The sequence below is a fragment of the Diceros bicornis genome, chromosome X (genome assembly GCF_020826845.1).
Source record: "Diceros bicornis minor isolate mBicDic1 chromosome X, mDicBic1.mat.cur, whole genome shotgun sequence".
Lineage (NCBI taxonomy): Eukaryota > Metazoa > Chordata > Mammalia > Perissodactyla > Rhinocerotidae > Diceros > Diceros bicornis.
Window position 1 is genome coordinate 68,401,263 of NC_080781.1, and position 14,815 is coordinate 68,416,077.

General features: G+C 36.6%; 1 protein-coding gene across 1 annotated transcript in view; it reads right to left on the reverse strand.

Annotated features, from left to right (window-relative positions):
* Nucleotides 1–14,815, reverse strand: part of ZDHHC15 (zinc finger DHHC-type palmitoyltransferase 15) — a 95,078-nt gene that overhangs the window by 3,915 nt on the left and 76,348 nt on the right. The window contains exons 10-11 of the mRNA XM_058536212.1: nt 14,276–14,379; nt 3,770–3,848 (exon numbers count right to left, since the gene is read on the reverse strand). Coding sequence (XP_058392195.1) covers nt 3,802–3,848; nt 14,276–14,379 — 151 coding nt within the window. The 3' untranslated portion in view covers nt 3,770–3,801. The remainder of the gene's footprint in view (nt 1–3,769; nt 3,849–14,275; nt 14,380–14,815) is intronic.

Here is a 14,815-nt window from a genome sequence, read left to right on the forward strand (position 1 = left end):
AAAAAAGTTTTAAATTAAAAATGTAATTTTATAAAGTTTTCAAGGTTCATCCATGTTGCAGCATGTATTCTTTTGGTTGCCAAATAGTATTCCATTGTCTTGATATGCCATATTTTATTTATCTATTCATCAGTAGATGGACATTAAGGTTGTTTCCACTTTTTGCTATTATGAATAATACTGTGAACATTCATGTAGTTTTGTGTGGACATATGTTTTCATTTCTCTTGGTTATAAATCTAGGAGTGGAATTGTTGGGTCATATGGTAATTCTATGTTTAACATTTTCAAGGACTGCCAAACCCTTTTCCAAAGTGACTGCACCATTTTATACTCCCACCAGCAATGTATGAGGGTTCTGATTTCTTTACATTCTCATCAACACTTGTTATTATCAGTCTTCTGGATTATAGCCATCTTAGTGGATATTAAGTGGTATCTTGTGGTTTTGATTTGCATTCCCCTAATGGCTAATGACGTTAAGCATCTTTTCATGTGCTTATTGATCATTTGTATATGGAGAGATGTCTATTCAGATCCTTTGCCCATTTAAAAAAATTGGATTTTCCTTTAATTATAGAATTGTAAGAGCTCTTTTTTTAAAAAAATATTTTATTGAGATCATAATGGTTTATAACATTGTGTAATTTCAGGTGTACATTATTATATATTAGTTCCTGTATAGACTAGAATTGTAAGAGTTTTTTAAATATATTCTGCATACAAGTCTCTTATCAGATATTTGATTTGCAAATATTTGCTCCCAAAAGACCACATATTGTATGATTCCATGAAATCATGGATTATATAGATTGTCCAGAATAGGCAAATCCATAGAGACAGAAAGTAGACTAGTGGTTGCCTAGAGGTGACAGTGGAGGAATGGGGAGTGACTGCTAATGAGTATGGGGTTTCTTTCTGGAGTAATGAAAATATTCTAAAATTGATTGTAGTGATGGTTGCACAACTCTGAATATCCTAAAAACCACTGAATTGTACACTTTAAGTCACTGAATTCAATGGTATGTGAATTATATTTCCATAAAGCTGATAAAAATGTACTTTTAAAATTAAACTGCACTTAAACAGCTTTTTCACATAACCCTATTAATTATTCTTTAAAAGTATTACTCTTAATGGTGCATAGTATTTTATCATAATGATGTGACAATTTATTTCACCATTCCTCTATTGTTAGATATTTAGTTTTGTTTCCAATTTTATGCTATTATAATAAATTGATGATGAATAGTTGTGCAGATCTCTGATTATTTTATTATTAGATAATAAAATATGTTATTAAAATGGAGTTATTAGATAAAATTGTATGAAAAATTTAAGGTTTTCATATATGTTGCCAAATTGCCCTCAAAAAAATGATCTATAAATTTAACTTTATATCAGTAGTATATAAGAGCACCTGTTTCAACATGTTGTTGGCAACAGTAGGTACTATAATTTATAAAAATTGGCTGCTTTAGTAAACAAATATTGATATTTTGAGTTATTTTAATTTGCGTTTCTGTCTACTGAAGTTGAACAATTTTTATGTTTACTCTTTGTAACTTTTATTTTTCTGACTGTTCGCAAACTTTGCCCATTTTCTAACTGTTGTGTTTTTCTTACTGATTTGCAAGATCTTTGTAAATTAAGGATGTTAGATCTTGTGTGTTATATATTTTACAAATGTTTCTTCAAGCTAATCTTTTCATTTTGAAGAAAATATCATCTAGAATTAGTGCTTTTTTGTGTAAAAATTACGGCAATAATTTCTTTTTATACAAAAATTTGAGACAAAATGATAAACTATGTTAGCATTTGTTAATTCTGAGTTGTAAATAGATGGGTATTCACTTTATCTCACATAGTTTTCTTTAATTGTGAAAATTTTTCAAAGGAAAATATGTATAAAATATCTAATAATTTGGACATACATAATTTATACAACCATTCTATTGATAGACATTCAGGTTGTTTTCCATTTGGAGATTTTACAAACATCACTGTAGTAATTATCTTATAGACATTAAAAAATTCTTTATATCTTGATAAATTTTGAAATCATTCTCCCACTCGTCCCTCCTATATCCCCAAACACTTTTCTATTATTATCAGAACATGACTCTGCTGTCCCCACAAATTAATCAGTTAATTTATTTGAACAGAGTGCCCTGGGAAAAGCATTGCTTAAAGGCAATTTTGCTTATATAGGGAATCATACCAAAAATATATTTATGGTTTAATTTCACTTAAAATGTTCTGAAAAAAAGGGTTACATGGTCATATAAGTTTGGGAAAAACTTATTTCGCTTTTGGGGATTCACAAATTTCTTTACAAGTACTGCACTAAAGACAAGGTTATATGATCTGCAGAAAAGAAAATAAGTTCAGTCAAATAAGTTCAAATCTTCTCTTGGAGAATCACAAAATCATGTGCATAGTAAAAGCTTTGAGAATTCCTATGCTAAAGACAACTCTCTAATTTTGCTTACATAGGGTTTCCTAAATTTATTTCCAAAGAACTTTTTTCTCCCTCTAACATTTGTTAACTTGTCAAAGTACTCGTGCTCCATAGAATACCCTCAAAGAATACCCTCATAAAACAAGAAAATGAGAGAGATAAACACCATGGATAACTGAAATCTAGATACTACTACCATACAAGTTGTCTCACTTAAACATCAAACATTTCATAAGGGCTTTGGACAAGAAGACAGATTTAATCTTTCCCTCTTTTTAACTTTTAATTTTAAGTGAAGATGCACAGTAAATAGCCCAAGTCAGGTTTTTAAATGTAGTGACAAAGTGGAAAGAGCATGCTCTGAGGTCAGACAGATCTGGGTTGCAATCTTAGGTTATCCACTTTCTAGCTGGACAGGTGGATTAACCTGTCTGGACTTCAGTTTTCTCACAAGTAAAATGGGAATAGTAACACTGACCTCACAGAGTTGATGCAAAGATTAAATGAGATAACATATATCAACTACATAGCAAAGTGGCTGGCATATACAAGGTCTTATACAGTATCTATACTGGTACGCAGCAGGCTTCTGTAACGGAAAGAAGTGAAGACTCGAGAGCCCACAGATTGATAGCCTTCTGAATAATTGCTAGCTTTTTCATGGAAATAGAATTGGAAGGCTTATCAGATCAGAGCTTTGAGCTCCATGCATGGTATTTCTATTACTAAAATTCTCCTTTTAATACTGAATTACCTGGGTTTATTTACCTGTGAATGTTGCAAAGAAAAGGCTGTTTAGCTTTTCACTAGGCCAAAGAGAATGCTATGTGTAAGGCTGCCTGCCACTGATAAACAAATTAGTAGCATTTTGGGAGAGTTGGAGTGTAGGGAGGGTGCTTTTTTGCCTGTGAGTGGGTAAGAGAAGTTTATTAATTGACATAATGGAGTCAGGCAAAAAGAACCCATTTATAATCTATATCATCTCAGAGACTTGAAATGCACCAGGACAAGGTTTATAATTCACAATATGAAAGTAAATACCTGAACAGGATGTTTGGCTGTTTCTGGATACCCTGGGGTCGTTTAGCCCAAGTGAATAGTGTGAATTTTCAGGGAATAAGGGCATCTTTTTCTGTATGTTACACAGGGAAATTATGTATAGAACTTCTGCTTATGTGAATATACAACAGTGAAGAATTTAGCATCTTGTTCACCAGGGTGAGAACTTACTCCTTTTCTAGTTCTGTTCCCAAGACTGCTTCTTAGCAGTCCAGGTGGCAATCTATGTGCCTCTCTCAGAATACTGACCTGTCTGAGATATGCAGGAAATGTGAAAACTGCTACGTTTCCGTTTCCACGGCAAGAGATGATGAAACTTCTGGATAATCTGTAAGGTTGAAAAGTGAAGGTGATCAAATGTCCCTTTCTCTTGTATGGGTGGGTATGCATTCATTGGTATATCTCCTTTTTGTTCAAGCCCTGGAGGCAGCAGACATCTGCAAATCTCTAAAGATTGGTGTGCTATACCAAAGCATTTGTAACCAGTCCAGAAATTCACATTCTAAGAGTAGTCAGCCTGCTGCACTATGAACTAAGATTATTTTATTTATCAGCATTATCTAATCTATGATAGTGGCTGGTATTTGACTTAAATAGCTGTGATGACAGCTCAACATCATCTGGCTTTAATGGAACGTTTTGGGTCTTGCTACTCACAAAATTACCCTGTTTTGTCACTATTCCACTGGACATAATTGAGATAGCTATTATAGTACTTTAGGTGTTGGTGTGTTTCTAAAAAGGAATGAGGTATCTAGAAAACAAGAGGCTTTGGAATTAACAAGCAACATCATTTATGGTACAAATGTTTTTGTTTCCAACTCCCAGCCTTTTGGTGGTAGGAAAATACACTCTGAATCAGCTTATTTAATGTACCGATAATCACTTTCTTTATACTCCCTGCATAGTAATGTACTTGGCACTTTGAGATTAAAAAAGTTGACAGCGGTCGTCCCTTACAGTTTCTGCTTAGTACATTCTCCTTTATGAAATTAATGTGCCATTCAGAGTGCTCCCATCAAGTGTGAGATCTGGATCTCAGAAGATAGAGGCCAGCCAAGGTGGGTTACTCTTGCCACAGCAAGCTGGCAAACTCTCATGCCACCGAGTTAACCAGGCAGATTCCAGAGATAAGGTTGCTTTCTTCTAGGAAGAGTGGAAAAGTAAAAGTGGCTCTGAAAATGTCTGTCTTTATAATCATAGTTCCATGGTGGGCACAACATTCTGTTTTGTCTGGAATCTCAGACTTAGGGTATTGTTGCCCTTAAGTCTGAACAGAAAGCAGCTGTATTGGCCCAGCTCTTCAGTGAAGGGTATATAGAGAATAATTCATGTTTGTCAAACAACTCAAAGAGAAAAAGAGGCAGCAAGTGCTTAAGCATACATCTCATTGCACCTATACATTTCTACCAAGAAGGTGATTGATAAAGTGTGAAAGGCAACTCTAGAAGTGCAATGCACTATTTGCCTTGCTGCTTCCTGCTGATGGTTGGCTGTCTCAGAATTTTGTAGGTATGGTTTGCCAATGCACCTTTTCCAGAATTGCCTTTAGTATTCTGCTAAATGGGTTTCTTTTACTTTTCACCACTGCATTCCCCACTCATACTTGGCACAGAATACTTCCTCCAAGCAATTATTTGAATTAAAATCAGGCTTGCAGACATTCAAGCCTGAGCTGAAAAACCCAATTATCAACTTCCTTCATGGTTTCACTCCTGGGGGAGATTAAGCTAAGGCTGCAAAGGTAGAGTCACTATCTGGTGAGGACTAAATTGAAAAAAATGCAGATAATTCCAAAAATCAGGCTCTGCCTAATGGAAGACAAATGCAGAATTTAGGAACTCAAGTTACCTTCTCTTTCTACCATCTGCATTTATACTGCTTTCCCCATCCCCACCTGCTCCTGCTGCTGATACTGTCGTGATCTCACCATTAGTAAATAGATGTCTACTTGAACCAAGAACGATGTCATTTTAGTCTTAGTATACGTTGGCTCAGCTCTGGTTCTCTTCCTGTCTTATCCTAGATCTCCTTCCTTACTTTAAAATCCTATGTTCCCACATAAACCTTTGATACTATGGGAAGTGACCATAACAGTATATGTACACTTCTTTCTAGCCATTGGTTCTCAGAGATTGGGAAGAGTAGGGAAATGGACACAATGTGGAATCTGGAAGAACTTAGGTTGAGTTGTGACTGCTTCATGGCTTTACATAAGTCATTATAACTGCCCAGCCTCAGCTTTTCCATCTGTAAAAAAGTGTAATATTCTCTCACTCACAGTATTTTTGTGATGCTCTCCCTTGAATTATGAGTGTCTTCTAAGGTTATATTCTTTACTCTCTTTCTCTTTCTCCATTCATTTCTTTGTCCACATGGATGCATGTCAACGTTGCTTAGGTGATTCCAAATTTTCCATTTTATCTCCTTTCCCTATCTTTATTCTCTCCATTGATTATCTTCTACACCTCTCATGGGTTTAACTGTCATCTCTATACAAATGACTCCCAGATCTCTCTAGTCACTGGGACTATTTCCAGGTATTTAAAATGTCTCCTGGCTTTGATCCTTCCTCTCCATTTCTAAAGTTATCACTACTCATGAAGCCATTGTTACACATGTCCAACTATCTATTGCTCTTTCTGGTTCTTGTCTCTCCAAATTTCAATCCACCCTGCATGCTAGTACCTGAGTAATCTTTCTAAAATTTATCTTTCATTATATCAACATCACTCAAGACCATAAAATTAATAGCTATTTTCTATTGTATCAAAGTCTACAAAGCCCTCTACCATCTGGCCATATCTTACCTCTCTAAGATTACTGCCTACAACACACAATGCCCACCCTGTACTTAGGAATGGATGGCCTCCTTAGTGTTCTTACCACATTCACGTCACACTTCTTACCTGGAATGTTATTTCCTTCTTCCTAGCATCTATCAAGATGTTCCTCATCCTAATATCATCTAGCTTAAGTCCTGCCTCTTCCTCAAAACTTTCAACATTATAGCCCATATGCTTTCCCTCTTTATTGATATACTCAGCGTTTAAGCATCACTAACAATCATACACTTACCATGTGTACCACACAGTACTGAGCACAGGGTAAGCCTACACTAGGTGTGTAATTGCTAGCATCACTTTTATGGCAATGAGCACATTAAACTTTGTGTTAAACTTGTGTGCTTTTCCTATCCTTTCTTACAATTGCAAATTCCTTAGGGCAGAGGCCACCTTTTATTTATCTTTATATCTCCCCACAGTACCTTGTTAGAGGTGTATCTTCAGGAAATGCTTTCTGAATTGAACTGATTAATTAGAGACCAGCAATATTTCAGGGACACATACTAACTCAGAGCTCAGGGTTGGACAATGCAGGTAAGGCAATAAAATGAACATACATGATATTACTGCATGAGGTAAGTTTTCCAGTAGCTGAGGGACTGGCCATTACCTTCTCATCTAGAAACATGGGGAACAAGCCACTTGAAAAATGCCTGGCTACCCAAAAGAGCAGCCCCTCCCTAACCCAGTGTATTATGTTTGATGCTTTCAGGGATGAGACCTAAGATTCCTACTCTTGAGTAAAGGCAAATGACAAGTGTGAGGATAGGTTCTGCTGGTCAAAATGCTAGGTAGAGGTGATAAGAGGGAGCAACTGGGTGTACTTAGAAAGAACACTTGAAGAAAGAAATTTGGTTCCAGAATATAGAAGGTATATTGATAATGTAAGTTTACAGTGGCCTCTAGTATATATTTCTTCCAAAAAAGGAAAAGAGCCATTTGGTGAAAGATATCTGGTATGGTTATTCAGCTTGACTTCTGACTCCTCAGTATCAGATGGGATCATAAAACATCATGCCTTAGAGCTGAAGACAGCTTAGAGATCATGGAATTGAAAATGAGGTCCAGAGAAGAGAAGGGACTTTCCAAAAGTCATACAACCTAGTGGCAGAGCTGGGAAATGATTCCCATGCCAGAGCTTTATCCATGTTTTTCCATTATTCTATTTCTGATGAAAGAGGTACAGGAACTGAGGTCATTTTCTTTTAAATGGACCTTAAAAAGGTCTATAAACTGAAAAGTAAATAGGAGCAAAGGAGAGACACTGGGTGGTACAGTGGTTAAGGGTTTTGACTTTGGAGCCAGACTCTGTCACTTACTAGCTGTGTGACTTTGGGCTTCTCTGCACTTGAGTTTCCTCATCTATAAAATGGGGTTATTTAATATTTATAACTCACAAAGTGATTATGATTCTTAAATGTGACAATGTTTGTAAATCACCTAGCACATAATAGTCATTCAATAAATGTTAGTTGTACCCTTGGAATCAAGCAATCATCTATATGCACCTTTATTTTACTAGAGTTGGAGCAAATAATGAAATAAAGGAGATGACGTTTCTGACTTCAAGGAGTCCCTATCCAGCCCCTTACCATCCAAACTCTTTGTTGGAACCAGGTTACTTTCTTCATCACTTAGCTTGGGGTCTTGTGCATTACTTGTGCTTTTCCTTGTACCTTTTGTCTCTTCATTCCTTGCCATCAATCTAAATCCTATCTAATCGTTCAGACCCAAATTTTACCTCCTCTGTAAAGCCTTTCCTGACCAGCCCTGCCTACAGGAATCACTCTGCTTTGAATTCCTATAGCATAAACTTTATGGTTTTACTCATTTGGTCAGCATCATATCCTGTATTGTGTTTTGTTAGGCAACTTTTCACGTATGTGTGTTATCTCCCCATATAAATTTAAGAAATGTTAGTTTCTCCCTCTTCCCTCTCCATATATTCTTGATCAGGTAGGCAGACATCCTCCCCCAGAATGGTACTGCCTCTTATATGTAGGAATGAGAGAAAATAGCCTTTTGGAAAAGAGTCACTCACCTAATCCTCCCAAATGTGTAATCATAAGTATATGACTCATGAAAAGATCAGCTTGGTAAGATGTTAGTATAGTCCCATGTATCTCGAATTTCTATATAGAAAGCTGGTAAAAAAATTGACTGAGACTAAGGACACTTCAATAGTTGGCCCTACCTATTGCCACTATGCATGGCAATAAATAAGGGCAATTTGGTGCCCCTGAGGGAGGATATTCTTTGAGTAAAAAGCATGAATTTAACTTAGGACCTTGCTTAAGTCCTGTGATAGTATCTTAAAGTTCTTCAGGCATAATCACAGAGGTCTGGTTAGGTCTAAAGAACTAAGTGATAAGGAAAATTTTTCTTCAAGCAAGATTCAATGGCTGCCTCTGACTGGGAGGTGATTGCACAGAATATCACCCAGAGATGTTTCTAAACAACAAAGCTCTTGATGTGAAAGGCCTCTTGTCTCAGAACCAGAGCTCTTATATACAGGATGTACTTGAAGAGTTTGAGTTCTGATGAAGAGAAGGGCTCCTGTGAATCTTCTCAGAAGGTCAAGGGATTAGGGCAGTCTCTGGCATAGGATGGAAGTGTGCTTTGATAGGAGTATCACTTCATCATCTTCCTAAAACAACATTTTCCTCATATCACACCCCTGCTCAAAAACCATCAGTAGTAGTTCTCCATCATCTGTAGAATAGAGTTCTTAGTTTTGTATCTAAGGCTCTACCCAATCAAACACCAATTTACCTGCTGAACTAATCTAACAATTATCTTCTATATGCAACCCTATTTTGCAAGGGTTGCAGAGACTATTGAAATGAAGGTGACGAGTTCTCTGACTTCAAAGAGCTTCCATACAGTTCCCTACCATTCAAACTCTTTGCTGGAGCCAGGCTACTTTCTTCATATCCCCTTCACTTAGCTTGGGGTCTCATGCATTACAACCTGTGACTTTCCTTGTACTTTCTGCCTCTTCATTCCTTGCCACCAATCCAAACCCTGTCTAATCTTTGAGGATCAAATTCTACCTCCTCTGTAAAGCCTTTCCTGATTAGCCCAGCCCATAGGAATCACTCTCTTCTTTGAATTCCTCTAGCACAAACTTTATGGTCCTATTTATTTGGTCAATAACATATCCTGTATTGTGTTTTGTTAGGCAACTTTTCATGTATGTGTCTTATCTCTCCAAATAAACACAAGAGCCTTGAGTTCAGAGATAATAATGTATAATGCCCCTTATGGGTCCAATGTCACACCCTTAATATGCTCTCAACAAATACTAGTTTATTTCTTCTGATCTTTTTCCTAATGGATTATTTACCATGGCAGCAGAAATTACCAGACTGAAAATAAAGCAGAAACCTCTTCTACCTTGAGCAGTTACTAACAAAAAAGTTTTACCCAAACAAAGGAGTAGGAAATTAGGCTCTATATAAAACACATAATACACTAGTGTTTGAAGTCAATATTTTTCTGGATAAGTGTCTAGCATTTGACAAGTCAGAGATAAATTCTTCCAAGCCCTGGTTATCATTAATACCAGAAGATTCTACTAGCAAATTCAGGCATATTGTTATTTTTGTATTATAGAGATTTTTTTATTTTATAAAAGTATCCCTCCTGGGATATACTCTATTGTAATTATCAAACTAAAGAGTTGATTTTCAGTCTCATTAGCTGTAGCTAGAAAGCAATTTTGGTTAATTAAGGAAAGCTCAGTTCTTTTTCTGCTGGATTCTTTCAAAATGTTCTTGTCATAGTGCATTGATATAGAGTAACTGGAACAGGCTGTGCATAATTATTGTGTATCCTAGGACTTCATCCTGACCTGGAGCTCCCTACTGTATTCCCAAACCAGGCTGATGGAAGAGCTGGGTAAGAGGGAGGAAAGGAAATGGCTCTACATTCTTCACTAGGAAGTAAAGGAACTAAGTCTAAAGGAGAGAGGTCATGTAGTTACAACTGAAAGATGTTAACCTTGGTACTTTTATCAAAGCCAAAACTGAGTTCAGTTCCTGTCAGATAGCCACAAAATAGATATTCTTGGCAATATTTTTTGAAGACTCCAATCTGTGGGTCTGGGCTGGGGAATATTGAAAAGCAGATTACTATGAGTTTCAGTTCATCCTAGATAACAGGAGGAAGTGGGAAGTTCTCTGTAAACTCTGAGACAACTTTTCTCTGGAAAGTTCTGACCCTCTCTATCAGGGTTAAGTCTAGACTCTTAAGAAGTTTCATGGCTACCATCCAGGGCTCAGGTGACTTGCTTCTCTTATAGCTTGGGCAAATTCATACTTCATGGAAGAGCGTGTAGAAAGATGCTGTCTGGCCAATCCTAATATACATATAGTTCAATTTGGGCTTCTCTGCAGGAGGACCTCAACAAGAGGGCTGCAGGTGACTTGAAGTTGCTTATTTGAGTCACTATGAAAACAAATCTCTCACACCTCTTTGGTAAGATCTTGCAGAGTAAATTTTCCTAACAAGTGGGCTATATTTCTATTTATCTTAAAATATTTTCCAATGAAAACCTCTCTGGAGCAAGATAATATCATTCATGATTCAAGCAGTGGCATTGATAAGAGTTACTCCCTTGCAGATTGAGAAACCATTGCTCTGCTGTTGGAGTCTTTGTCAATGTCTCTGCTAAGTTCACTGTCTAGAGAATATCACTACCTGCTCTGAATTCCAGGGATGTTGTATCTTAAATAAATGTCCATGATCAAACAGTTCAGCAACTAATCTAAAAGGGGTGATGGTTGGAAAATAGCACAGGCTTTGTTACCTGCTGAAACAATAAAAGGACATAGAGCACTTAGAAAGGCACCAGAGCCATAAAGACAAAAAGAATATTGAGAAATAACCTGTATAAGAAAATATTAAGGGGTCCGGCCCCATGGCTTAGTGGTTAAGTGCGCACGCTCCGCTGCTGGCGGCCCGGGTTCAGATCCCAGGTGCACACCGACGCACCTCTTCTCCGGCCATGCTGAGGCCGCATCCCACATACAGAAACTAGAAGGATGTGCAGCTATGACATACAACTATATACTGGGGCTTTGGGGGAAAAAATAAATAATAAAAAAAGAAAATATTAAGGAACTAGGATTATTCCCTCTGAGAAGGCTGAGGGGCTTCTTTATGGATTTTGCATACAGGCAGACTTTGACTTACAGCAATTTCCATTTAAGAATCACCCTGACAATCACACCCACCTTATTATTAATGACATATACGGCAGGCAGGGCCATAGATGCCACCCATTCAATCTGGAGGAAATGGATTCCAATTTTGAATAGAGTAGAAAGATTTATACTGTAATCTCTAATTTTTTTTATGCAAGCTACAGGAAAATTTGTAATGAGTAATAGAACGGATATCTCTGCATCATTTCCTCAGAAAGCTTAAATGTAGCCCTAAGTCTTTGAAAAGTCTTTTAAAAGATGCCCATTAAAATCTCCTCAGAAGAATATATTGATCTGTCACTTTTGATTTGCACATTTTTCTATGCATTTATATATTAATTAAATACTTTGTAAAAATCTCATGAGAGAAGCCTATTTAAATCTCATAAAGTTGTTTCTTTACCAAGTACATTGCTGTACTAAAATAAGGAAGGGATTTCAAAGAAGATAAAGACTTTATACCCTGACTGTGAAATTACATTTTTACTTAACAGGTTACTGTTTTACCATATTTTATCAATTTATATACATTTTAGAATGTTTTGCATTATACAATGTATAAGTACATCATTTATCGTAAACTAAATATTATATTTTGGGCTAGGAATCAAACTTTGATATTATTCCTAAAAGAAATGAAGTTCAACACACGTTATTTTAACTTACAGCACATTTATCAGCAATCTAAGTTGTCAAAAGTGCAAGGACTACTTGTATATGACCAGTTATGCACAGAAAATGGGGGCAACTGAGGATAACACAGAATCAACTGGACAAATAATGCAGTATGAAAACCTGTGTTAGAGAAAAGTACAGTTTTCTAATAGTTAAATTTGTTAGATACTGGAATGGGTGATAAAGGAGGGTTGTGGAAACTCTTTCAATGGACTTTAAAAAACTCTCCTATCTGGGATGGCATGGTGGTCTTGTTAAACCTAAAGGCAGCTTATAGTCTATGATTTTACAATGTATGTATGAAGCAGTTGAATACATCAGGTAATAAGATGGCATCCAACCACAGCACTGTATCTCATATGTATTTGTTCAAAGGACAGACGTAACATTGTATTAGAAAGAATCCAGGACTTGGAATCAGGATACCTTACTTTAAGTTCAAGTTCTGCCTCTTTCTTGCTACGTGGTCTTGGATAAGTTACTTAAAATCTCCAAATCTCAGTTTCCTCAATTATAAAATGGGATGGTATTAATAAAATTGCCCACCTAACCTGACAATTGTAAGAGACAAAGGATATAAAAAAAGTATATGAAAGTACTTTGCAAACTATAAAATGGAATACACATTTTTTTATGGTTGAATATTTTTGAAAAAGTCTGGAACTGCAAACCATTTCAAGAAAATAATCTTTTTATAATGTAGTGCTACATCTATACTTAAAGTGTTTTGCTCGCCAACACAAGGCTCGGATATGAATAGTTTTTTCCATTGTGGAGATATTTCAAACCAGGTTAAGACCCTATAAGTCTCTGATTTCTATTAGAGTTTGGGTTTCTTAATACCAAAATAAAAGTTCTTATCACTTGTAATTGCTGTAAGTAAGTCTGTTCAGAAAGACTGATAGCTGAAAGAAGGTAGGTCAAAATACAGTCAGTTTTTCAATCAAGTCAGCAGGAGGAGGTAAGGGAGTTGCTTGTGTTATAAGTTCTTTGGGCTGGGCAAGAACTCTTTCCTTTTTTAACTATGGATTTAGGTCTGTTTTGTTTTCTTTAGTCCTAGTAACATGGCTTACTCTAAAACTGGACTTCCAGGGAGAGAACCTGGGCTTAGCTGATCTAACTGGGTGAACATTTAGAAACAACTTGTTTCCCATCTCTGGGCCCCACTTCAATGTCTTTTCATGTCCTCATTCACCCCAGGTACCCTTTGTGATAATTAACACAAGTTCCCACTCAAAATTTCTGTCAGCTACTGAATTATTGGGGCCAGCCACTAAAAATTACTCTCTGATGCCTGGTATTAGCAACATAGACAAATGTTGGAGGCACAGTAGTAACCAGAGCATCACATGGAGACAAAGAATAGGTGGTAAGGAGGGTACAGGACATGAGAACTTAACTTTCAGCTCTTCACAAAAAATCTCAAGATGACCCAATAATCTGGTGGGAAAAAGGTGGAAAGGCAAAGTTCTGTTTCCTTATTTTTTCTTTGCCCTTCCGCCTTTTAGAAAAGTAGACTACATGCACGTGTAGTCTTGCCCCCATGTACTACCTTTTATTTTTTGTGTGTATTTAAACCATCCTAAAAGAGAATGGGAATGAGATTTTAAAGAAAATTTAACCGATGTGAATGAATCAGGGTAGAGAAATGTGATCTGTTGCCCATTGATTGAATTAACTCAAGCAAAGCCTATGCGTGACCAACTGGCAGGATTGTTTACAAACATTCATTAGCACTGTTTATTATGTTTCCTGATTCATCTCATTGGTTATAAATCATGGTATCACAAAGGTGGTAAGGAACATCCAAAGCTGCCATCTAATCCTACCTAAGCCACCCATATTTGCTAGACAAATCTAGCCATACTTGTCCTTCTCCATCCAAAGGACACTTAAGAGGTTAACATGCTTATATAATCTTTCTCGACACTATTTTCTCACTACATTACGTTGGTTGTGTTAACATGTTCTTTATTAGTGCTTGGTCTGCTGGGTGGAGAAAAAGACTTCCTTCTGAGCCTACTTACCTCGGTTGTCATCCTCATTGTCTTCCCAGGGTTCTTCATTTGCTAGCAATGGGTTCTGTGACTCATTCATAGACCTCATAGGGAAGGAGTGTCCATCACCAGGGCTGGTGGGGAAAGGAAAGCAGTGAGCTCTTCCAGCTGACAGAGACTTTTTATGAAGGTAATAATCCTATTGGAAATATGAGGGGGGTTCTTAGGAAGATTTAAACCATTTAGCTTATTGGCTAAAGCCATGGTGGGATAGGCTCTTATAATAGTGTCATTTAGTTGCTGTACTGCTCTCAATTTCTTTATCTTGTTTGTCTGCATCAGTGTTGACTGTTTTTGTTTGTAAGCAAGTCTTTAACTTGCTTCCCACAATGCCCAGTGTGGTAATATACACACATAGCAAGCTTCATAAATATTTAATGATGATGATCCCAATTTATATACCATTATTTTAATGCTTTGGTTCTAAATTTTCAAGAACAATTAGCAGATTTGGAATCATTGAATACACTGGAGATAAGCTGCTGTGAACTGGTGATAGATAATAATGTC